The 25,354-nt window shown below is 43.7% G+C and overlaps 3 protein-coding genes across 3 annotated transcripts; 1 reads left to right on the forward strand and 2 right to left on the reverse strand.

The window, feature by feature from the left end:
• Positions 1-6,242: 6,242 nt before the first annotated feature.
• Positions 6,243-11,183, reverse strand: LOC123181265 (CDT1-like protein a, chloroplastic). Its single transcript, XM_044593529.1, has 8 exons — positions 10,994-11,183; positions 9,332-9,684; positions 9,121-9,240; positions 8,812-9,040; positions 7,757-8,422; positions 6,991-7,168; positions 6,800-6,887; positions 6,243-6,691 (listed from the first exon to the last, which is right to left on the reverse strand). The coding sequence occupies exons 2-8, from the start codon at positions 9,667-9,669 to the stop codon at positions 6,634-6,636; spliced, it is 1,677 nt and encodes a 558-aa protein (XP_044449464.1). The 5' UTR covers positions 9,670-9,684; positions 10,994-11,183; the 3' UTR covers positions 6,243-6,633.
• Positions 11,184-11,235: 52 nt separating this feature from the next.
• Positions 11,236-14,262, forward strand: LOC123181266 (UPF0415 protein C7orf25 homolog). The gene is made up of 3 exons (XM_044593530.1): positions 11,236-12,283; positions 12,623-12,789; positions 13,862-14,262. Exons 1-3 carry the CDS (start codon positions 11,369-11,371, stop codon positions 14,067-14,069), a joined length of 1,290 nt encoding a protein of 429 aa, XP_044449465.1. The 5' UTR covers positions 11,236-11,368; the 3' UTR covers positions 14,070-14,262.
• An 823-nt stretch (positions 14,263-15,085) lies between these two features.
• Positions 15,086-17,122, reverse strand: LOC123181267 (reactive oxygen species modulator 1). Its single transcript, XM_044593531.1, has 3 exons — positions 16,899-17,122; positions 15,947-15,984; positions 15,086-15,468 (listed from the first exon to the last, which is right to left on the reverse strand). The coding sequence occupies exons 1-3, from the start codon at positions 16,972-16,974 to the stop codon at positions 15,355-15,357; spliced, it is 228 nt and encodes a 75-aa protein (XP_044449466.1). The 5' UTR covers positions 16,975-17,122; the 3' UTR covers positions 15,086-15,354.
• Positions 17,123-25,354: the final 8,232 nt, after the last annotated feature.

The following is a 25,354-nucleotide window of genomic DNA, read 5'->3' on the forward strand; positions in this document are numbered from 1 at the left end:
ATAGATGTTGCATGTGAAACTTGGTCCCGGTGTAGTTGTGTAATGGGATAGCTGAGTGCTGAAGCTATATGATGTTGTACTCTGATGTATTTCAATTATGAAGATGAAATATATTGTGTGCTTAATATGAACTGTCAATTAGATTAATAAATGGATTATGAATATAATTAGCCTGCTAATTGGGTTTTGCTATTGCAAACGGTTGTTGAAAAAATACCGTGGACGATGACCTCGGGCAATGCACATAGTTTATAGGAATAAACCGTGTTGGATCAATAAACAATCACACACGACTTTCTCTTGAAAACTGATTGCGTTAGGCCACCTTGCGCAAACGTTTACCACATGCAAACTGTGTGTGATGGACAGCCTTTGCCACACAGTTTCTTTCACGGACCGTGTGTGATATATTCAATAACGCAAGCGATTTAACGGGAAAAATTGTGTGTGATGTACCTGTGAAGGAAACGTTTTTCTTAGAGCGACTGTGTGGGATGTACATACGAACGAAAATATTTAACGGGGACTGATTGTGTGGGATGTACTTGCGAGCGGAAACAATTTTGTCGTATAAATGTATTTTTTTAGCTCTACTGTACGTATTTCCGTATTTGAGCGCTCGCCGGTCGCACACGACCTCATTTTGCTGAACGTGTGTATCAGGAGGGCATTTCTCCGACGGTTTCTGGGTCGTGTGGGAAGGACCCCCCTATCGCCCACATTCACTTGGCGACGGTTTCAAATGCCGTCGCGGAAAGGGGTTAAAAACCGTTTGTTTAGGAGCTCGTTGTATTAGTGTTGATAGATCTTTTGAGGAGCTCAGTTTTAGTAGAAGGACCAGAGATGCTCGTACTGTTACTCTGTTAGTCTCGACCGGAATCACCAGGGAAAGGGTGGAAGAATGTTGCTACCAATTCACTCAGCTCCTTAACCTATTCTGCAGTATTTTATCATTGGCCCAATCATGTCTTCCCGACGGGTAACATTGAGACACAGAATATGTCCGTCCTATTTATCAACTCATTTGCTACATTGCAGACTGACATGTATGAACTTATCAACGATTTGCTGTGGAGAACATGCAGCTATTTTGTATTCATAACTGAACTGGCAGATGCAGCAACAGGGAGATCACTATATAAAGTCGACCCTGCAGCTCTCTAACCACGCAATCAATCAAGAGGCAAACAAACCAGCGTAGTAGCAACGGAGAATAAGAGGGTTACAGTTCAAGAGTTTTCAGTAGCTAAGATGGTTACCGCAAGCGCTCTGGCCACCATGGCAATCTTCCTGCTGGTGGCCCTCTCCACCTCCCATATCGTGTCCTCACTCCGCTCGGGTGTCGGTGTCTGCCGTGCAAATGGCTATCTTCCAGGAAAGTCGGGCAACTGTGAGAAGAGCAAAAACCCGGACTGTTGTGAGGATGGCAAGAGATACCCGCAGTACCACTGCTCACCCCCGGTCACCGTGGCCACCAAGGCCATCCTGATGCTGAACAGCTTCGAGAAGGGCAAAGATGGTGGCGGCCCATCGGAGTGTGACAATGCCTACCAGAGCGATGAGGAGATGGTCGTCATGCTATCCACCGGCTGGTTCAAGAGCATGGCCCGTCGCGGGCACCGTATCAAGATCACCGCCAATGGCAACTCCGTGTACTCCAAGGTGGTGGACGAATGCGGCTCCGTGTATGGCTGTAACGACTATCACAATTACGAGCCACCATGTGCCAACAACATAGTCAACGCCTCTCTAGGAGTGTGGAACGTGTTGGGGCTCGACCAGAACGTCAGCATGGAGGGCATCACCTGGTCTGACGAGTGAGCACTTCGTTCTCAAAACAAACATGGGCGCAGGTTGCTGGCTGAGCTCGTACCACTTTGCCGGTCGAGTGTCATGTAATATAAATTTGGGAAAATTGAATTTATACCCTTAGTTGGGTCACCCTCGACTGATTTGCCCCTAATTTCGCAAAACACGCGGTCTTGCCCAGCTCACATCGCTTTGCTTGCGTTTTTGCCCTTCCGGCACATCTCCGTCCAGTCAGCGCCGTTTGACCGCAAACGACGCATTACTGTGGACATTTTTGCCCCTGTCGGTTCTATACTTAATACCCCTTCGTCCTCAATGTGCTAGCGCAAGGAAACAGAGCAGAATGAGAAACCCGGCGAGGAAAAAGGAGTGGGAGGCAAGGCGTGGTGCGGTAGAGCAAGGAGCGGCAGCGCATGGCGAGCTCGGGCTCTTCCATCTCCTCGCCGGTGGTCGGAGAGGTAAGTAAAACTCCGGCAACGCTTCTTCCTCCCCCCTAATGCATTCTAGGGTTTGTAATAATTGGGGAAATTTCTGATTTAGGTTGATGGGGTCGGGATTGTGGAGCATGTCTCTGAGTTCTATCTTCCAGATGAAATTTATTGCGGATTGGAGCATTTATCAAAGCATCGCTGCCCTGGACATGGCCTTGTTCCTGCCCGGCGTGTTGCGTGGGGAGGAGCTAACACTGGCCGCCGTTTTTTAGGGTGTCCTCTAGATGTAAGATCTTGTGAATTATACCATATTTTAGATGGTGTTTATGCAATCTCTAATGTTTTGTTAATGTGATGTTCAAGCAGTTACCACATGAGTGTCACTGGGTGGTTTGGGTTGATCCTCCTCCTCCATTGTGTGATGCCCTTAATTTTGAAGACCTGCACGCAGAGCTAGAGCAAAGATGGATCAGAAGCCACAAAATGCAGAAGCAAAATATGGAGTTGTCAAAGAAAAATCTTGCTTTGAAGAAGACAGTGAGAGAGAGAGAGAGAGAGATGAGATGCTGCTAGTTCTGGCATTGTTGTTTGTAGGAATGTGTGTTGTTGTGTTTTTTGTGTTGTAGTTTGTAGCAGTTGTTGAAGAAAGTGTGTGTGAGAGAGATGTATTGAATGTTGTTTATGATGCACTATTGTATGCTAAATTTGAATATCATTATTCACTGCTGATGCTTGTGACATTGTACCAAATACATATTTATTCCATATCATAGTGCCAAATTCAGCAAACTCACATTGAACAAAATATATCAACCTGATAGAGCACACAATGTAGCAAATAGAGAAACACACACTAGCAAAAAGAGCAACCAATTTTACCAAATAGAGCACATATTGTACCAAATAGAGCAACCTGATAGAGAAAAGTGCATGGATGCATGGTTTACCAGTGATCTGCCATTGTCTCAACTGCAAGACCAATGTTCTAAGTCAACAGGATACCTCCATTCTCTTTTCTCACTATCAGTAGCAGTCACCTCTTCCTCTGTTGGGTTGCTCCTCACTATACTCATTTGCAAACCTTTTGTTTTCTCCATTAACACCTTCATTACTGCTGGTATGATGTAGTGCCCAATGAAATGGTTAGAGGCAATTATGTTTCTTAAGTCAAATTTCTCCATGATATACTGCCTTATCCTGTCAGATCAACTATGTGCAGGCTCTTGTATTTTTTTATTCTGGAGTTGAATGACTCAGCTAGGTTGTTATTGACATAGTCAACTTTGCTCATCTCATTGAAATCAGCTCTCGCCCATATTTTTGTGTGGTGTTCCTCTAGATATTCCTTTACTTTGGGCTTGATTTTCAACCGGTTCAAGTGATAGTTGTGTTTCTTGATGCTACAAGTTAGTGAGCATGGCCACAAATTATCATCATAAAACTTCCCCTTGAATTTCTTGTTGAAAATTTGGGCCAAGTGCCTCATGCACTCCATGTGCTCCACTCCAGGCTAAACATCCTCAACAGCACTTTCCAATCCCTTGCAAGCATCAATATGTATCACTAAACCTTCTGGATGACCTATTACTTTCTTTAGGTTTCTAAAAAACCAAGTCCAACTCTCAATTGACTCCACTTCCAGAACACCATATGCAACAGGAAACAACCAGTTGTGTCCATCTAGGGCACATGCTGCCACATGCTGCCCTCTAAACCTACCAGTCAGTGCAGTAGCATCTATAGCTAGGTATGGCCTACACCCCTCCAGAAAACCCTTTTGACATGCTTTGAAGCACACAAACACCCTTCTAAAGCACTCCTTGTAGACCTTCTTGTTATTTATCTTGTACTCAACTATGTGCTTGCCAATGTCCACAATACTGCCTGGTGATGTCCTCTCTACTTCAGCTTTGAAAGTATATAGCAGCTGAAAGCTATCACTATACTTTCCATACAGTTTGTCAAGTGCAATCTCTTTTACCATGGTAGCATCTGTCATATGGCACCTCCACACCATATTTCTCTAACAACCTGCTCTGAATTTCCTTAGGACCAATTCCTGGATTTGCTCTGATCCATGCCATAGAAGCATCTGCTATCCATCTTCTTTTTGCAGCTCTCAAGCTCTGAGATCTATTCACACTAGGACATGTATGCTGATATGGGTTGACTTTAATCTGAAACAAACCAAAAAAAACAATGAGATTAGTATAGAAAATGCAATACCTGAAAATAAACTAAAACAAAAATATAATACCTAAAACAGTGTGCTCTTCCTCATTAAAGAGGCATGCAGTCTCCACTTGCATCTCTCATAAGCACATTTGACAGTAAACCTTGTTGGATCACTTTTCAGAGTAAGGAACTCAGTTTCAGACTTGATTGAGAAGCTTGAAACTGCATTTCTGCAGTCAACTGCACTAGGGAAGACCACACCTTCATCAATACATGGATTTTCCCTGTCATACATCTTTACAGGTTTGTCCTCTTCTGCATCTTCAAAAACTCCCATCTCAACATCCTCTTGCTTCTCATCATCATCTGCATCTGAAAATTCTGCAGGAATGTACTCTTTATCTGTTGCGTCTCCATCATTATTGTGCTGGACATATCCAGGATATAGAACCTCATCCTCCACACCAGGTGCATCAGCCAATGCCTCCTCCACAACAGGATCAAGTGCCTTCTTTTGGTGTTCTTGGCTTTCATTGACACTTGCAGTTGCATAAGCACTTGGTGTTCTAGGAGCACTTGGTGTTCTACTACTAGCCCTAGTTCTGGATGCAGATGGCCTGGAACTAGATGTGTTCACACATCTCTGACCTCTAGTTCTTTGTATAACTGTGATTTCCAAATTGCATGACATAGTTGCTGCATTACTTGCAAACATTAGACCTAACTCTGCATCAGACTACACAGGGACCCAACAAAGTTTGGAACTATCCCAATATCTGATCTCCACAGAATCAAACAAGCCCCATGGATACTTGGCACAAATTGCAGCCCTAAAATTAGTATATGAACTAGTGATGTCCACAACTAAAGGAAATGTGAATCCACAATCTTTTCCTTTTGTACCAGCAGAAACTAGAACAGTGGTCTCCATTCTAACTGAAAGAAAGAACGTTGTAGCTGGATCCATCCTATCATATAACACACAATATCCAGTGAGAAAACGCACAAACTCTAGCCTAAACCCTAAATCCAAGCAAATGTCCTATGAAAAAACTGAGCAAATCAGGTCCGATACTAACCCTGGGGGAATTTGCCGTGCAGATCCGCCCCCGCTTGTCGCCGTTGGTGCAGATCCGCCACCGCTTCTGGCCGTTGGTGCAGATCCACCACAGGAGCTTCCCTCGTCGCCGTTGGTGCCGCCGCAGCCGCCACCGCCGACGCTTTCTCCACTCTCCCCCATCACCTTGCAATGGATCTGGCCGCCGGTCGGCGCCACAATTTAGGGATCGTGAGAGGGAAAGAAAGAGAGAGCAAGAGTGGGGAATGAGAGAGTGTAAGTGAGCACGGGGGCAAGCAGTTCTCCCCCATCACCTTGCAATGGATCTGGCCGCCGGTCGGCGCCACAATTTAGGGATCGTGAGAGGGAAAGAAAGAGAGAGCAAGAGTGGGGAATGAGAGAGTGTAAGTGAGCACGGGGGCAAGCAGTGTCCAAAGTAACACGTCTTTTGCGGTCAAACAGTGCTGACTGGACGAAGACGTGCCGAAAGGGCAAAAGCGCAAGCAAAGTGACTTGACCTGGGCAAGACCGCATGTTTTGATAAATTAGGGGCAAATCAGTTGAGGGTGACCCAACTAAGGGCACAGAAACAATTATCCCTATAAATTTCATTGTCAGATTATGTCTTATACGATTGCGTGATTTTATAAAATAAACAGTGCAGCCTATGGTTTAGCACGCATGAGAAGCTCTTGTGCGTGACCTTCAAGCATATAATAGTGAGCAGTGTGGTGCATAAAGAATTTGGTAACACAAAACATGCGAGAAGCTTGAGAAAGTTTATGATCATTTCCAAGGGATGCTGAACAAGTATAACAAACACAACATTCACATTTGCACGAGTAACTTAAGTGGTCACAGAGCAGATACCAAAGACAGTTAACACCATAGAAAACATTTTGTCGAATTCTACAGAGCGTGCAAGAGATTCTCTTGCACGGTTGCATCTAAGTTACAGCATTCAGCAAATGGTAAGCAACCAGAGTTCAGTGCTCCATTCAGCAAAAGCATGAAGAAATTATCCGCGCTTGTTGATGCTTAGTATTTCAGTAAAGCACTCGATGTGCAATCCAGATGATTCCATATGCTGGTCAAATCCCGAGAAATCAGCACATACAGCTTTTTTTGGGGGTTCTTCGGCTTTGCACAGATTGTCTCATCTCAAATGACTTCTGTGAGTCTTTCCCGAACTGACTTCTGATCTGGTATTTGCTTAATGCTGACATGGGTAAAAAACGGTGTCAATACTTAATGCCTTCAATAAAATATTTATAACTACAGAACACATAAAATTATGCTAACAAACAAAACATCAGATGGGGCTTGCCTGTAAAGAATTTCTCCACCACGTAGCTCCTTTGATATCCAATCAGGAGAGAGATCTTCTAAGATATGCAACTGTTCTTCAATCTCTCCTGTTAAGTGACAGGCCAGATATGGGAAAGAGAAAGGACAATGAGTACAGCTTTGAGAAAGATTGAGTACAGAAAGGTTGGAGCAGCTAGATCAGCTATGTACCTGTCTCTTCTATCTCCAAGTTATTAGCAAGAATATTGTGAAAGAGTTCCTGTTTAGTGATTAGTGAATTCTTGGTAGATCCAGAGATGCCACAGACTATGTCGAATGTGACACGTAAAGAATCTAGCTTTTCCTGGGAATTCATTGAGGATACTTGATTGGTTTTGTTATCATTTTCCTGCAAGTAAGGTGCTAGGTAAGTACATGAAATATGGAAAATGAAGACAATAACCAACGATGACTAGGTAAGTACTCCCTCCGTGAACTAATATAAGAGCGTTTAGATAACTATTTTAGTGATCTAAACACTCTTATATTAGTTTACAGAGGGAGTACATTCTTTCTTATACAGTGCATTTTCACCCTGCAGTGTGCCTCAGCTCAAGTTATGATATCACAAGATAATTGGCATTTTACTGCTAGTTACCAGTACTCTAATATGCTGACTAATTTCGAAGCATAAATTTTTAAATCAAATGAATATACCTTTCGGCATTACTTCAACAACAACAAAATTACTGCAGAATTGTTTAGTACACTGCCAGCCTTCTTACTCGCTAAGAGGTTTATTCGATACAATTTATGAGAACAAAATGACATATATGATGCATTGCACAGTCAAAAATTTAAATGAATGAGATTGCAGCAAACATATCTGTTATGTAGTTATGCAATTCCTGATGGCATTTAAGAAATTCATCTTCCAGTATGCATTAACCCATATGCGAAAACACATATATCCAGGCATAAGAATAAAGTCACATACCACGGTAAAAGTAAATGCTTCTTCTGGGAAAAGGCATTTTCCAGTTGTGACCTCAGGTTCTGTGATAGAAGTCACCCCATCCTTGTCAAGTTTTGAAGTGTCAGGATCATGATCAGAAGGGCTTTCAACAAACTTTGATGGTGAGAACATTATTAGTGATCTGCGGGCTGAATTGGTAGATCGTGGTTCAGAGCCAGGTCTAGTTGAGGTTTCATGTTTCGCAACTGGAGTGGGCAATGGCCTTTTTGGTGTCTGCATTGCCGTTGTTTCAGCCATCGATGGTGAATTTGAGATGCCTTGCTTTGGTGTACTGTTTTCACAGAAAGAGATCGAACGGCGGCTTGGAGTATCAGAAATATTGGTACTGACTGGAACCGAGACATGCTTGTTAGAGCTTCTATCTGGACCTCCGGTATCATCAGCACCCAGGGAGGCCACTTCTACTGGATCAGAAAGTAGTCGAGTCTTTTCAGTAACTTTAGTAATACTCTTCTGGGACATAAGTTTTTGAAAAGATTGTGGGAAGTGAGAAGCATTTGAAAATCCATTTTCCGAGGAAAATTCAAGAACTCCTTCAGCAGAATGGCCATTATGCAGTGCATCAAGATATAGCTCCTCCCTTAAATTAAAGGGTTCTGGTAGTGTGGCCTCAGGAATATCGATATCCTGCATACATAAAAATTCCAACAAGAATGCTAAGAAAATTATCATGACCATAAAAAGGGTTATTAGAGAAGAAAAATAAGGAACTAGAGTTGAGAGGCTTGGGGGTGCTCCAAGCATGTTACAGGACATGTCATACAGCGAAAACTATTAAAGATGAAAAATAAGGAACTGCGGTTCAGAGGTCTTGAGGTGCTCCAAGCAAGTTACAGGACATGTCATACAGCGAAAACTATTAGAGATAAAAATAAGGAACCAAGTAAGTTTGAGGATGAAACAGACGATGAAGCTGTTGGGAACTGCGATTGAGAGGTCTTGAGGTGCTCCAAGCAAGTTACAGAGTGTGTCATACAAAAACAAAGGAAAACTAGCAGTTGAACTAAGTTTAGTACCTTATGATGAGATCCCAAGAAGCATAAAAGCTTTGAGCGAAAAGCCTCACAAATTGCAATGGCTGGAGACTCTTGAGGATTACTACATTCCACAGCGTCCTTCAGAAGTGTAATTTCCATGTCAGCATACATGCATAGGCTTTTCAGATCATGCAAGAGTATCCTATTTATCTGGATTGCTTCTGGGAATAAATGCTTCATCTGGGCCAAATGAGAGTACAAGAACTTTCTGCAATGAAGAACAAACGTATCAGACTCCAATATATGGATAATGATTTACAGACAGACATTTCTCGTTGTCATTAATACCTCTTAGTGAGTACTTCCACCTGGGTTGCAATGTTGGTAAATGTAGTCATCTTCTTCCTCAGGCGCAGCAACCTCATAGAACTCTCCATCCGGTTGAAAAGAGTAAGCAAATTCTTGTGTCTGACATTGTTAGAAAAAGAACGATGGACAATCAAGGCTAGGCAGCAAAAGGATGCATCATATATGAGATGAAAATAGAAAAATGTCTCACTTCTCAAGAAGTTCATTTGAAACTGGTGATTGGCTGCCATCAGGCAAAGCAAATTCATTATCATCTTCATCGTCTGTTTCATCCTCATTTCCCAACAGCTTCTCAGCTAATCTGTCCTTGTACCTCTCTGAAAGTAAATTAGTTTCCAATGAGCTGACAACAATCTCCTCCCTTCCAGACTCAGGCTTCTCTGGAGTTGGTGATTCAGTTCTTCTCCCAGAATCATCCATATCAGGTTTCATCTTCTGCATAGTTGCAGGGCTAGTTGAATTGCTATCATTATGCATTTGATTAAGTCCTTTTTCGAGGTCAACTTGAACACTTTTCCCCTCGACCATTCTCAGCTCCAAGCACTACAATAATCGACTAATGATGTATTAGACATCTTTCTTACAGTAATGTGTTCTAAAATCAAACAGAGCACAAATGGGGCTTGCATACAAGTACATCGGTAAGTTGCAATAAAAGGTAGAGTATAGCACTATGAGAACATAGAAAAATAGCCATATCAACCTCTTTAGTCATAGTATCTGCCAGGTTTACTAAATTACTGGTGACACACCGATAAGAACTAGTCCTCATGTCTCCAACACAAACCATCTTTACAAACAAAAATGCAGAATTTCAGATGCAAAGTCTCTACTTGTGTAAATATATCTGAAATGTAAACTAGCACCAAATTATGCTAGCCCCAACTGCAGCAAGGATGGGAGAGAGGAACTTGGGGTTTGGTATAAGTTCTACAAAAACTAGGGGTTTGGTTTTGCTGTGCGCTTAACAGGGAACTCTGAAGCAGAGAGGAGAGGATAGAAGAGGGCTGTGACTATGGAGTGACAGAGAACAGAGGTGGCGGCTGTGCAAAGAAATAAAAGGAGGGGAACCCTAAACTTCCCCTTCTGTGGTCTGTGGGGTGAGCCAAACCTTGCACGCATTCTGGCAAGTAGTTCTAGCCTAGGAGGTTCCAAACTCCTGGTTAACACCCAACAAATATGATAATTGCAAGTAGTGCCCAAGTTCTATTGGTACCAAATTTTGCGATGGCTTGCGAGGTTAGCCACAGGATAGAAAAATATGTGCATATCTGCTACGAACTACTTCCTCCGTTCCTAAATGTAAGTCTTTGGAGAGATTTCACTATGAACCATATACGGAGCAAAATGAATGAATCTACACTCTAAAATGCATCTATATACATCCGTATGTGGTCCATAGTGAAATCTCTACAAAGACCTATATTTAGGAACGGAGGGAGTACTACTTTATCAGACAAAAACATCACTAGACGAACAACCAGAGCTGAACAATAGAGAGAGAAAATATCAACAACTACCTGTTGCTCCCCCAGAGTAAGATTCAAAAGTTAGACAGGGAAATTTTGCGCAGCACTCCAATTTTAAACAGAATCTGACAAATACCACAAACCCTAGGCGTTTCTCCACGGCTCGTGACAGCATAGCCTGAGCAATGGCCGGACGAATCACCGCGCGACTCCGGCCACCACAAGGCATGGGCGCTCGGATGCAAAACATACCACCCCGCAGAACGCACGAAACAGAAACGACGGGATACACCGAATCGACGAGACGAAGCACACATCGACAGTGGCGGCACCAAATCGGGATGTGCGAAACCAAGGAGAGGGGTAGATCTAGAGAAACGTACCGGCGAACCGAGATCCGGAAGCCCGTGCGGTCTCGGATCTAGCGAGGTACGGCGCTTCGGGCGGGCTAGCTCGCCGTGGGAGCGGCCGGCGGCGGCGGGAGTTCGTCGTTTGGGGGGTGGGAATTGGAGAAGAGGGGAGGCGGCCGAAAGAGACCAAATGCCACGGCACGGTTCAAAATGACCCCAGCCCAACGGTTACATTTCTGGCCTTCTTATACGTCAAACCGGACGACTCTTTTGGGCCAGTCGGCAACTAGGTCCAAGGCCTCCTCCGCAACTGGGCCGGCCCGCCTCGACCCACGCCAGGTTCTTCCCCAACTCGACGCGAATCCGGCCGGCTCCTGGTTCCTGGAGCAGAGGAGCGGCGCAGCGAAAATGGCCGAGCCTCCCGCCGCCGCCTGCCCCACCGAGCTGGAGCTCGCGCGGGCGCAGTGCCGCTCTCTGCACGATCGCCTCGCCGCGTCGCCGTCCCTGCCGCGCAACCCCGCTCTGCGCTCCCTCCTCCGCCTCGTCGCCGCCGAGCTGCGCTTCCTTGCCTCGAGTAGCCACCCCGACCCCGCCAGGCCGCTCTCCTCCAACCTGCCCCACCTCGGGGCGCTCCACCTCCTCCTCACCCACCCCGCCGTGCGCTCGCCCTCCCGCCTCTCGCCCCTCCCGGGCGTGGACTTCGCCTGCGCCTTCCGCTCCCGCCCCGCGTGGGTGCTCCTCTCCGCGCGCAACCCTTCAGGCTTCCAGTGGGTACCGCGCAAGGGCATCAGCTCCCGCGTCGCCGCCGTGCTGGATGCCGCGCGCTCCGCTCCGCCGGCAACCCACCCCGAGAAGCTGCTACTCGCCTTCGCCCGTGGCGTCAGCGCGGACATCGTGTTGGGGCTCGCCGATGAGTTCGGGGCCGTGGAGGTCGACTTGCTAGCGGAATTCGTTGGCGAGTCCGAGGACGTCGAGGAGGAGGATGGCTGGGTTAGCGTCAGCTTCCACCCCAATGAGGAGATGAGGAGCTTCAGGGCGTTCGAGATTGAAGTGCTGGATGGCGGTGGTGAAGTGTTGTTACCGCCACCGTGCCGCGGCGTGGAGGAGGTGGAGGAGGGGAGCGGTGACCAATTGGGGGGTTGGTTTGCTGACTTCATGGGGAAGATGAGGATGAACTCCATGGAGATGGTGAATCTAGACACAACTGCTCTTATTGCGATAGTATCAGGTATCAGCAATGGAGGGGTGGGGAAGCTGATGGGTGCACCAGAGGCGGAGAGCAGGGCCAGGTTCAAGTGCAACTACAAGTTCGTCATGGATCAGGTGCTTTGGGAATATTTGATTTTCAACCTAGAAGAGTGTGTTCATAAATAATCTAGTTCATCTAGTTAATTGACTTCGAGTTTCTAATGCTGTTTGATAAATCTTGAATGTATATATCGACAATATTAAAGTTCAAACTATTACATATTTACAAATTTCTACAAAATATGTTTATATAGTCCAAGAAACATGATAAATCAGAATTCAGAAGAACATATTATCCATTGCCATCAGTGAAACCTGTTTTCTCAAAACACAAGTAGAGGACTATGTTGCCAACAAGAGCTGTAAATCTTGTGTCAAACTTATAGGATGTATTGTATTCATACTTTCTTGCAGGCGCAATCCGAGCTCCAGTCTCCAATATTTGTTGAACTGGGGAAAGCGGTGGACGGAAAGAAGTGTATCATATGTGAAGCGGTTAACTCAGAGTTCAACGAAATTGTTTCAATGTGTGGCGGGCCAGAGGAGAAAACCAGAGCAAGTCAATTACTGAAACAACTTACGTGAGCATAAAACCTTTATATTTCATAATTCTAATGGGCCTTTATTCTCCAGTATTAACTCTAGTTTTCAATGTTTATACATGACTTACCTTTATCTGGTCAAGTTAATGTAACGACCTACATTTGCAATCAGAGGGAGTATAACACTAATGGCCCTAGTATAAACTCTAGTTTTCAGTTTTGGTTCCATAGCCTGCCTTTGTTTCTACAGCAGATTTACTTGGTAGTTTCTTTATGTTTCTAATTTTGTAGTTATTTTTCTTTCTTATCTTTAAGGGAAAAACTGTAGTGCGGAATTGATCCAGACACTTTGCAAGTGTGACAGAACTAGGAGAAAAAATGTGTGGGAGAGATATTTGCTGAACATAAAGGGTGTTCCATGTATACAGAAAGTTTAATCTGAACTCTAATTCACTAATTCATTATCAACTTCCAGTTTCATGACCAATTCATTTTTAGTCTTTAGTCTGTTACACTTGCTTAGAGATGCTGAAGAAAAGTGTTAACTTCATTACTTCACTTCACGTAAAGGGGACCTATTCCGATCTATTTGTATCAAATGTTTTGGTGTCGACAAACTCGCTTCTTACACTGTTTTCTTGGTTGATGACTAGGCCCTTTCTTTTCCTACCTTTACTTTTATTTCTGTGTCACTATATGTAAGCTAGAGGGCAATGTATAAATAGCATTGTGAAACCCTACATTATCAGATGGGTATTTCCATTCTCCATTTCAATCCCGTCATTGTGCTGTGATACTTGAAGAAGGATATGTTCAGTGTGTTCACCCTTTTATCTCACTGTTGGTCATTTCACTCTGCTTACTGTTAGTATTCATGTAGCCTTGGTTGGTATTCTAGTCTCATTGTTGGCTTGTTGATTAACTAAGCTTTCTCTTTGGTGGTCAACAAATATGCAGCATATAGCATTATCTTGCTCAACTAAGAAATTGTATGTCTCTGTTTACTGTTTATTGTCACTTACAGTAATTTTATGCATGTGAATGGTCTTGAATTCTGTTTGCCCCGGTCAGTCATCTACCGCATACTTAGCCAGTGCTTTTGGACCTGCAGAATTGTCCCAGACAGTCCTTCAGCACGTATGATGGATCTTCCAACAACAAGGAAACTTGCCATGAAAAACAAAGTTGTTTTTGGTACAGGTGACCACTGGCGTGCTCCCACTTTGACTGCTAACATGGGGTTCGTAAGAGCTGTTTCACAGTCTGGTATGCCCTTGATGACCATCGAGCACAGACCTCGTGCCCTGATCGGCTTGTGAAGGCAGATAACCCCATAGTCTAAGTATTCCAAACTGAATGTAAGAGTCCTGAAGTTGTAACCAGCAAGTGTGTTGTAGTCTTAGTTCAGTCGATCCCATATTTTTGAAACGGCAGATAATAAGACATAATGGATATCTCATCTCTGTACATAAGATTGTACTACTAGTAGTACGTAAAATCGATAGGCTCAAACAGTGATGTGTGTATATTACTTTAGTTTGCTGGTTCGTCAAAATAAACAATCTTGACGCTAGCTTCCACGTGGATGCTGGATCCACGATACTCTTAAAGGGCGTTCGCTGCGGGCTCGAACTTCTATGTGGAACATGCTATGGATGCCCCGGCCATGGAGGCATTTGCCTATTGAAGGGGGGCTCCAGCTTGCGAATGATCTGAAAATTTTCTCCTTGTGATCGAATGTGATTCAACAGAAATCGTGCAAGCAATCTTGAACCCCTCAGATTACTGTGCGACAGGAGGAGCTGTGGTTACCAACGATCAAAGCATTGTGTCCCGGAAGTAAATGGAGTCACACATGAGCCTGATCCCATCCTGATTTCCTTTTTCCCCTGTCTTGTACTCCCTCCGTTCCAAATTACTCGTCATTGTTTTAGTTCAAATTTTGAACTAAAACAATGACGAGTAATTTGGAACGGAGGGAGTATAGCAGACAATTTGTTTAATTATATAAGTAAACGCCAAAGTTCAAAAGAAGAACCAGGCCTCTAGAACAAGGCGCGCGGCTAAGGATGAGTGAAATTTCACGTTCTGTAAAAACGCTATCTAGAGCCAGGCAGGCGCTGAAGGCTGAACAAAGAACTTGCACATTCAACTGGTCTCTTTCCAAAACTGTTGTCTGGATTTAGTACTCCCTCCATATACATGTTTTAGTGTTTTTTGGCATGTATGTAGTCCATATTGAAATATCCAGAATATCTTAGGAGTATTTGTAAACAGAGGAGTAGCTGATATACACAACATCAACAAAACGCCAGCTGCCCCTCACCCGGTTCAATGTCAGGAGAAAATCTTTTATCAAGAACGACAAAGTGACTTTAATACAACAATACGTTTTTTTCTCATGAATCCTGCTTTCACCACTTAATTCTCATACAGATGATGAAAGATTTTATTTCCACATCAACAGTAGGGCAAACATATCAAAAACCAGGACCGAGTAAATAGTAGCAGAACTCCACTGTTCCTTCAAGACCAAACAAATGTTTTACCTAAGATAAGACAATCCTTTAAAACCTAGTAAAACCAGAGGTAACTTGACGAGAACTAGTAATTTTTCCCGCAGTGTATCAAACTCCCAGCTCCCAAGAAAAGCCCGAATACCGCAGCGCTGCCAACGGTGGCTTGTCCGATGTGTCTGATCTTCAGCAGCCCAGGGACCTGAAACGAAATCAGATCACACCGGTGAGCACTCACAAATTCAATGACACATTTGCTTGTAGATCAAATTAAATCAGCTAAAACAATGCAGGTGAATTGATGTGTTTCATACAGCAAATTATAACCTGGTAAATTTAATGCTTACTTTGCCTTTTTTTTCAGGATTATGATGTAAGTTTTGCTTTCAGTGTGTTATGCGTTGAATAGTAGCATGTTTAATTAAAGAAAGCTTTGAAGATTCAAATACTAACTGTTGACTTGCGCAGGCAGTTTGAAGTTAATCATTTAAAAAAGATATGGAGTGGCTGAGGTGGAGAGATAAGAGTTATGATTATAAAAGATAAAGAGCAGAACAGTCGCTAAACTACTAATTTAGTGATTTTGAGCACCATATAAACTAGTAGTTTCTGAATTAACACATCAAGTATGGCATGCTACCACAAAGTAGCTCAGGTATTAAAAAGCAAAAAAAGATTACCCTCAATCTGATAGCGGCATAAGTCCCATACACAGCACCTGCACAAAAAGGGGGGAAACATGCCCATTAATTCCATGACATTAATTTCATATCCTACGCCAGCACTTGAAGTTCCGAAAACTAAGAAGAAAACACAAACCAAAAAACAACAATAAGCAGCTCCCTCATAATTGCATTAAGAGATTGCTAGTAGGCGAGTAGCTCTAGAATTGTTAAGCTGAAGGAGCAAACTAAGAAAAATGAGAGCATCCATAAGAGTGCTAATTGTTCAGCAGAAACAGCCAGTTATGCCTCCAATGTCCAAAAGCATGACTAAGCAGCATATCTAACCTGTTGTGTTTCCACGAGCATTGTTAAACAGCAGGAGTGGAGCTATTACTACTTGTCAACGTCAGTTGCCAAGATACACCATCCAAACAACATCAAAAGTCTTTAACTTGTTGTTATCACTTATCAAGCCCAGAACTGTAACTAAGGCCAGAAACTGAATATTATAATCTGTCACGCATTTCACCTTAGCATTACTCGTCAAAAAGTAACCAAGAAGATCTAGTCATCTTCTCTCACCACACTGGCCCGAATTCCTAACCACCACCACCAGTCGAACACCTATGACAGGGGTCGACAATAAAAGCCCAGCACTTGAGCGAGCAGCCTTCAGATGTTCAGCATCAAGTCGTCACAGACGTCTGCTTCCACCGCGAGGAAATCTCCCACCGTGGCATACAACAAGATTTCCTACCAAACGCAACCGAATAATGAGCACAGCTCATGCGCCCACATCACAGCCCGAACCTACTAGGCGGAAGTCACAGATCAGCAACTGACCCCCCGAATCAATCGTGGTGCTGAACGAAATTTGACCAAACTCTTGAAGCGAAATCGGACCGGCGCCGGGCGGATTGGCACAGGGCCAGCTAGGGTTTAGGGTTTTAGTGAGGGAGGAGCTTACCGACGGCTCCGCCGACCGCGCCGCCGATGGCGACTCCGGCGCCGATGCGCGCCAAGCAGCTATCTCTCCTCGCCATCGCTTCTCCTCCCTTGCCGCCGCCGCCGCTCTCCTCCGTTCCCCACGGCCCCTTCTGTTTCTAGCTTGGTTAATCTGACTCGACGCAGCGTCTGCTTATGGGCTGCTTGCCTTGCGCGTCGTCCTCGCTGTTCGGGCTACCTCTGGCCTTGGTTTTATTTCAGTAGGATTGGGCCCGTGTTTGAGATACGGACCGTCCGTGAAGCTGAGTTTTCTTGGAGCGAAACTAAACCAAAATGTTTTCTTGGAGGAGATAAATATTTTTTTTCTTGGAGTATAAGTTTTCTTGGAATCAAAGTATTCACCAGTAATGTGTAGCACAATGAATTGAAACTTGTCTCATTTTTTTCCCAATCATTATGGCTTTGGATTTATATTTTTTGAGATATCAAGGAAAAAGTATTTTTTTTCCTTATTAGAAACTAAACAAAGTCCTCCAACTACTTATAGGATTTCATATGACAGACTGCATTTTTGTATCCTTTTTACCATTAGCAAAATGATGGATGTCAATACACATACCACGTTTCCTGGGGGTAAACCAAGCGAACTGTGGTTCCCCCAGCCGGGTAGGAACGAACAAATTGTTTTAGTTTGCTAAAAAAATCACTCTCTGCGAATGTTACAGAACTGTCACGCAAAAATAGGTTAATTTGCCATGTTGTTGTATAAGGATTTACCATGTTCTAAGTAAAAAAAATACATGATGTATAAAAAGTTTGTCACAAAACTGCCATCATTTCCAGAGATTTGTCATAATTACAACATGGAGAATTGCCGCCCTAAAAATATAAAATGATAAAATTGTCATGATCAGGATATGCCATACTTGCTTGCTGAAGGAAATTGTCATGTTACATCAACGGGGAAAAAGTGAAAGTTAGCAAGCTCTAAAAACAGAAATTGTCATCCCGAATGTGTTCGCTGAGATTGCCATCCTGAGCAAAGCATTCTTATGCCGTCGGCTCGTAGTTCGCTCGGAGGGGTGTGAGGGCCGAACGCTCTAGGATTTGTGTGCGGGACCCGACGTGCCTGAGGGCCTTTGCTCTGGAATCATTAAACAAATTTTTAACATTACAGAAAATGTTTCTTTCTATAATGCACTATTTTTCCCATTCTTGCCCAATGGTATCTTTGTATTGCCACATGTTGATCGACACTATTATTTAGTATTTATTAAAGGGGGTTTGATGGTGGTATGTTTATGTCATCCAATTCCCTCTTTGGTCCCTGCATGTAGTATGGTAAAAAGGCCAAGACAAACCAGCTCAAGCCTACGGACATCCACGCGCAAGTGAAACCTTTCAAAACCGCACACCTCTCTTCTCGTCATCTTTCCTTTTGTCCTGGTGCAATTCCGTGTGTTATGGGGAAGAAAACATGCTCGCCTGCTCTTCCACTACCGCCTAGGACCGCGTCACCCACGCTCCTTCTCCTATGCTCCCCTTCCCCACCCCCTCCCCGCCCATGTACCTTGGCGGATTCCTTGTGGAAGCTCCTCCTCCATGTGGACCCTATCAATCGTGATGGAGACACCGCTGACTAGCCGCATCTGCCTTGAATAGCCACCATGACCAATCGAGTAAATACTTTATCATCACGGTTGCGTGTCATTATAACCAACATAGTCATAGTTTTTTCAAACCATAACGGTGGTGGTACAAACAATGATTAACATCATCATCACAATTGTTACTGATGACACATCATCATTGTTCATATCCTTTTACCTAACGTTATGCTAAATATACCATTACTATTGTGGTAAAACCCTTTTTATAAAAGCAAAAACAAGTTAATGTGTGTACGTTGTAGCACCTTCATATAGCTTTTTACTTAGAGTAACTCTAGCCGAGTTGTCATATGTGTGGTTGTTATATGAGATATGTAGCATACATATGGATACAGAGGCCGCGACGGTTGTGCGCAAACACAAAGTCGCCAAAAAGGCAACCTTCATATTTTTCTTACATGTGTGTCTCACTTTTCATAGACTATAACGGTTCTTCTCCAAAACTTCAGTTTAATTTCACTCCCCACCTCAACAAAGCGAGTTTTTCAGTACAAGATGAAATGTCAATTTCAACATGGATTTACAAAATGGGTTTCAAGAAGGATTACGACGATTCTCCGCTAATTTATGGGTTCTTCCTCCTCTTCGAAGTGACCTCGCATGCGGGGGAGGCTTCGGTTATCACGACTCCGTCGACCATGCAGTTAATGAACGCATGTGTGTCCTAGATGCGGATAAGGCCACAGTCTTGAGGGCCGATGAGCGCGGCAACCATTTATGTGGCGACATCCATCAAAATTCGGTCAAAGTACACGAGGGCGGTCGGAAGGCGGGCGCGGCGACAGCTGATTCATAAGGTTGTGCATCGTCATCAAACTAGTCTAAGTACTATCATGCCCTCTCCGAGAACACTTTATTGGCGCGGTACTCTTTGGTCTCGTCGGAGAAATGGTCTGCTGGGAGGACGTGACGGCACTGACATGGTAATGGGAGAAGAGAAGGTGTCGTCCAACGAAGGGGCTGATGGGGGTGAGTGTCCCGACAACGGAGATGGGGGAAGAGGTGAAGGAAATATGCCCTAGAGGCAATAATAAAGTTGTTATTTATATTTCCTTATATAATGATAAATGTTTATTATTCATGCTAGAATTGTATTAACTGGAAACTTGATACATGTGTGAATACATAGACAAAACAAAGTGTCCCTAGTATGCCTCTACTTGACTAGCTCATTAATCAAAGATGGTTAAGTTTCCGGACCATAGACATGTGTTGTCATTTGATGAACGGGATCACATCATTAGGAGAATGATGTGATGGACAAGACCCATCCGTTAGCTTAGCATAATGATCGTTAAGTTTTATTGCTATTGCTTTCTTCATGACTTGTACATATTCCTTTGACTATGAGATTATGCAACTCCCGAATACCGGAGGAACACCTTGTGTGCTATCAAACATCACAACGTAACTGGGTGATTATAAAGATGCTCTACAGGTGTCTCGGAAGGTGTTTGTTGGGTTGGAATAGATCGAGATTAGGATTTGTCACTCCGAGTATCGGAGAGGTATCTCTGGGCCCTCTCGGTAATGCACATCACAATTAGCCTTGCAAGCAATGTGACTAATGAGTTAGTTATGGGATGATGCATTACGGAACGAGTAAAGAGACTTGCCGGTAATGAGATTGAACTAGGTATGAGGATACCGATGATCGAATCTCGGGCAAGTAACATACCGATGACAAAGGAAATAACGTATGTTGTCATTGCAGTTTGACCGATAAAGATCTTCGTAGGATATCTAGGAACCAATATGAGCATCCAGGTTCTGTTGTTGGTTATTGATCGGAGATATGTCTCAGTCATGTCTACATAGTTCTCGAACCCGTAGGGTCCGCACGCTTAACGTTTGATGACGATTTGTATTATGAGTTATGTGTTTTGGTGACCGAAGATTGTTCGGAGTCCCGGATGAGATCACGGACATGACGAGGAGTCTCGAAATGGTCGGGAGGTAAAGATTGATATATGGGACGATAGTATTTGGACACCGGAATGGTTTCGGGAAGTTTTGGATATTTATCGGAGTACCAAGGGATTATCGGAACCCCCCCCCCCCCCGGGGAAGTAATGGGCCAACATGGGCCATAGGGGAGAGAGAGGGGAGCCCACAAGGGGTGGCGCCCCCCCCATGGGTTGTCCGAATTGGACAAGGGCAAGGGGGCACGCCCCCCCTTTCCTTTCCCCCTCTCCCTTTCCTTCCCTCTTTCCCCCCTAGAGAGAATGAAATTATTGAAACTGATAATATTGATGAAAGTGATGATGAAGATTCTCCCCCTAGATATGAATTGCCTGTTGTGCCTGAGGGTTATGTTATGGATGAAGAAACCGCTAGAGACTTTCTTGCTTGCAATGATAGGAATGATCTTAAGAAATTATTAGCTAAGCTGAAGGAAAAGTCTTTGAATGCTAGAATGAAATATGACCCTGCTTTTGCTACTTCACCTATCTTTGTAACTGATAAGGATTGTGATTTCTCTGTTGATCCTGAGATAATTACTTTGGTTGAATCTGATCCTTTTTATGGCTATGAATCTGAAACTGTTGTGGCACATCTTACTAAATTAAATGATATAGCCACCCTATTCACTAATGATGAGAAAACTCGCTACTACTATATCCTTAAATTATTTCCATTCTCATTAAAGGGTGATGCTAAAACATGGTTTAATTCTCTTGATCCTGGTTGTGTGCGTAGTCCCCAAGATATGATTTATTACTTCTCTGCTAAATATTTCCCCGCTCATAAGAAACAAGCTGCCTTAAGGGAAATATATAATTTTGTGCAAATTGAAGAAGAGAGTCTCCCACAAGCTTGGGGGAGGCTTCTCCAATTACTTAATGCTTTGCCTGATCATCCTCTCAAGAAAAATGAAATACTTGATATCTTTTATAATGGACTAACCGATGCTTCCAGAGACCACCTAGATAGTTGTGTTGGTTGTGTTTTCAGGGAAAGAACAGTTGATCAAGCTGAATTGCTATTGAATAATATGTTGACTAATGAAAATAATTGGACACTTCCTGAACCAACTCCTAAGCCAACTCCGAAGAAAAGGGGTATTCTATTTCTCAGTCCTGAAGATATGCAAGAGGCAGAGAAATCTATGAAAGAAAAAGGTATTAAAACTGAAGATGTTAAGAATTTACCTCCTATTGAAGAAATACATGGTCTTAATTTGCCGCTTGTTGAAGAAATACATGGTCTTGATAACCCGACACAGGTAGTAAAGGTAAATTCTCTCTGTAGATTTGATAAAGGTGATATTCCTCGTTATAAGTCTGCTAGTCAATGCTTAGATGAGTTTGATAATTTTATTGTTAAACAAGAAAACTTCAATGCTTATGTTGGTAGACAATTGAAACGAAATGCTTATATGATTGAACACTTGAGTGATTATATGTCTAGAGTTAAAGGTGAACTTAAACTCATTAGTAAACATGCTTCTATGCTTACCACTCAAGTAGAACAAGTGCTTAAAGCTCAAAATAATTTGCTCAGTGAATTAAATAGTAAGAAGAATGATAATGCTGTTAGAGTTATGACTAGAGGGGACAAAATGACTCAGGAACCTTTGTATCCTCAAGGTCATCCTAAAAGAATTGAGCAAGATTCTCAGAGAACTAATGTTGATGCACCTAGTCCTTCTAAAAAGAAGAAAAAGAAAAATGATAAGAGTTTGCATGCTTCTACTGAACCTGTTGTTGGCACACTTGAGAATCCCAATGATATTTCTACCTCTGATGCTGAAACGCAATCTGGTGATGAACATGAACCTAGTGATAATGTTAATGATAATGTTCATGTTGATGCTCAACCTAGTAATGACAATGATGTAGAAATTGAACCTGTTGTTGATCTTGATAACCCACAATCAAAGAATCAACGTTATGATAAGAGAGACTTCATTGCTGGGAAGCACGGTAAAGAAAGAGAACCATGGGTTCAGAAACCCATGCCTTTTCCTCCTAAACCATCCAAGAAAAAGGATGATGAGGATTTTGAGCGCTTTGCTGAAATGATTCGACCTATCTTTTTGCGTATGCGTTTTACTGATATGCTTAAAATGAATCCTTATGCTAAGTACATGAAGGAAATTGTTACAAATAAGAGAAAGATACCAGAAGCTGAAATTTCCATCATGCTTGCTAATTATACTTTTAAGGGTGGAATACCTAAGAAATTAGGAGATCCAGGAGTACCAACTACACCATGCTCCATTAAAAGAAACTATGTTAGAACTGCTTTATGTGATCTTGGAGCCGGTGTTAGTGTTATGCCTCTCTCTTTATATCATAAACTTGATTTGAATAAGTTGACACCTACTGAAATATCCTTGCAAATGGTTGATAAATCAACTGCTATACCTGTCGGTATTTGTGAGGATGTGCATGTTGTGGTTGCAAATGTAACTATTTTAACAGACTTTGTTATTCTTGATATTCCCGAGGACGATAGTATGTCGATTATCCTTGGTAGACCCTTTTTGAATACTACAGGGGCTGTTATTGATTGCAACAAAGGCAATGTCACTTTTCATGTTAATGGTAATGAGCATACGGTACACTTTCCGAGGAAACAACCTCAAGTCCATGGTATCAATTCTATTGGAAAATTTTCATCAATTATTATTGGAGGTTTTGAATTTCCTCTTCCTACTGTCAAGAAGAGATATGATATTCTTATTGTTGGGGATGTGCATATCCCCGTTGAGGTAACTGTTGGAAATATGCCCTAGAGGCAATAATAAATGGTTATTATTATATTTCTTTGTTCATGGTAATTGTCTATTGTTCATGCTATAATTGTATTGTCCGGAAATCGTAATACATGTGTGAATACATAGACCACAAAGTGTCCCTAGTAAGCCTCTAGTTGACTAGCTCGTTGATCAACAGATAGTCATGGTTTCCTGACTATGGACATTGGATGTCATTGATAACGGGATCACATCATTAGGAGAATGATGTGATGGACAAGACCCAATCCTAAGCATAGCATAAAAGATCGTGTAGTTTCGTTTGCTAGAGCTTTTCCAATGTCAAGTATCTTTTCCTTAGACCATGAGATCGTGCAACTCCCGAATACCGTAGGAGTGCTTTGGGTGTGCCAAACGTCACAACGTAACTGGGTGACTATAAAGGTGCATTACGGGTATCTCCGAAAGTGTCTGTTGGGTTGGCATGGATCGAGACTGGGATTTGTCACTCCGTGTGACGGAGAGGTATCTCTGGGCCCACTCGGTAATGCATCATCATAATGAGCTCAATGTGACTAAGGTGTTAGTCACGGGATCATGCATTGCGGTACGAGTAAAGAGACTTTCCGGTAATGAGATTGAACAAGGTATTGGGATACCGACGATCGAATCTCGGGCAAGTAACATACCGATTGACAAAGGGAATTGCATACGGATTGATTGAATCCTCGACACCGTGGTTCATCCGATGAGATCATCGTGGAACATGTGGGAGCCAACATGGGTATCCAGATCCCCCTGTTGGTTATTGACCGGAGAGGCGTCTCGGTCATGTCTGCATGTCTCCCGAACCCGTAGGGTCTACACACTTAAGGTCCGGTGACGCTAGGGTTGTAGAGATATATGTATGCGGAAACCCGAAAGTTGTTCGGAGTCCCGGATGAGATCCCGGACGTCGCGAGAGGTTCCGGAATGGTCCGGAGGTGAAGAATTATATATAGGAAGTCAAGTTTCGGCCACCGGGAAAGTTTCGGGGGTTACCGGTATTGTACCGGGACCACCGGAAGGGTCCCGGGGGTCCACCGGGTGGGGCCACCTATCCCGGAGGGCCCCGTGGGCTGAAAGTCGAAGGGAACCAGCCCTTAGTGGGCTGGGGCGCCCCCCTTGGACCTCCCCCAATGCGCCTAGGGTTGGGAACCCTAGGGGGGAGCTTCCCCCTTGCCTTGGGGGGCAAGGCAACCCTTTCCCCCCCTTGGCCGCCGCCCCCCCTTGGAGATCCCATCTCCCTGGGCCGGCGCCCCCCCAGGGGGCCTATATAAAGGGGGGAGGGAGGGCAGCAACCTACAGCCTTGGGCGCCTCCCTCCTCCCCTGCAACACCTCTCTCTCTCTCGCAGAAGCTCGGCGAAGCCCTGCCGGAGACCCGCTACATCCACCACCACGCCGTCGTGCTGCTGGATCTCCATCAACCTCTCCTTCTCCCTTGCTGGATCAAGAAGGAGGAGACGTCGCTGCACCGTACGTGTGTTGAACGCGGAGGTGCCGTCCGTTCGGCACTCGGTCATCGGTGATTTGGATCACGGCGAGTACGACTCCGTCATCCACGTTCATTGGAACGCTTCCGCTCGCGATCTACAAGGGTATGTAGATGCACTCCCTTCCCCTCGTTGCTAGTACACTCCATAGATGCATCTTGGTGAGCGTGGGAAAATTTTAAATTATGCTACGATTCCCAACAGTAACATAGTGTTATTCGAAATTTCTCCGGTTCCATGTTATTCGGAATGAGTTTGTTAACAAGACTTGATCAAACTTGTTAGTGGATTCCTTTTGATGAGCATGAGATGGATGAAGTTAGAAAGCACAACTCTCTGTACCCTCCTTTGACTTTCTATTATTTAGATTAAATAAAGCAAAAATAGAATTTTTTTTGTCTGTTTTCTGAATTATCCATGCAATAAAAAATACCCCGAAAATAAAAGTTCTCCAAATGCCCTGAAAATGAAACATGATTTTTTCTAGAATATTCGAGAATATCTGGCAGTGAGAACACATCAGGGGGAGCAAGCACCTGGCCACGAGGGTCCAGGGCGTGCCCCCTGCCTCGT

Source organism: Triticum aestivum, chromosome 1D, assembly GCF_018294505.1.
Source record: "Triticum aestivum cultivar Chinese Spring chromosome 1D, IWGSC CS RefSeq v2.1, whole genome shotgun sequence".
NCBI classification, from domain to species: Eukaryota; Viridiplantae; Streptophyta; class Magnoliopsida; order Poales; family Poaceae; genus Triticum; species Triticum aestivum.

Coding starts and splice junctions, on each gene's coding strand:
- LOC123181266 (XM_044593530.1), top strand. CDS start 11,369: ATGGCCGAGCCTCCCGCCGCCGCCTGCCCCACCGAGCTGGAGCTCGCG. Junction 12,284..12,622: donor ACAAGTTCGTCATGGATCAG/GTGCTTTGGGAA, acceptor ACTTTCTTGCAG/GCGCAATCCGAGCTCCAGTC. Junction 12,790..13,861: donor CAATTACTGAAACAACTTAC/GTGAGCATAAAA, acceptor TTGGACCTGCAG/AATTGTCCCAGACAGTCCTT.
- LOC123181265 (XM_044593529.1), bottom strand. CDS start 9,669: ATGGTCGAGGGGAAAAGTGTTCAAGTTGACCTCGAAAAAGGACTTAAT. Junction 9,041..9,120: donor GTGGAAGTACTCACTAAGAG/GTATTAATGACA, acceptor TCTTCATTGCAG/AAAGTTCTTGTACTCTCATT. Junction 7,169..7,756: donor AAGCATTTACTTTTACCGTG/GTATGTGACTTT, acceptor CCTTACTTGCAG/GAAAATGATAACAAAACCAA.
- LOC123181267 (XM_044593531.1), bottom strand. CDS start 16,974: ATGGCGAGGAGAGATAGCTGCTTGGCGCGCATCGGCGCCGGAGTCGCC. Junction 15,985..16,898: donor CGCGGTCGGCGGAGCCGTCG/GTAAGCTCCTCC, acceptor CTTTTTGTGCAG/GTGCTGTGTATGGGACTTAT. Junction 15,469..15,946: donor ATGCCGCTATCAGATTGAGG/GTAATCTTTTTT, acceptor ATTTCGTTTCAG/GTCCCTGGGCTGCTGAAGAT.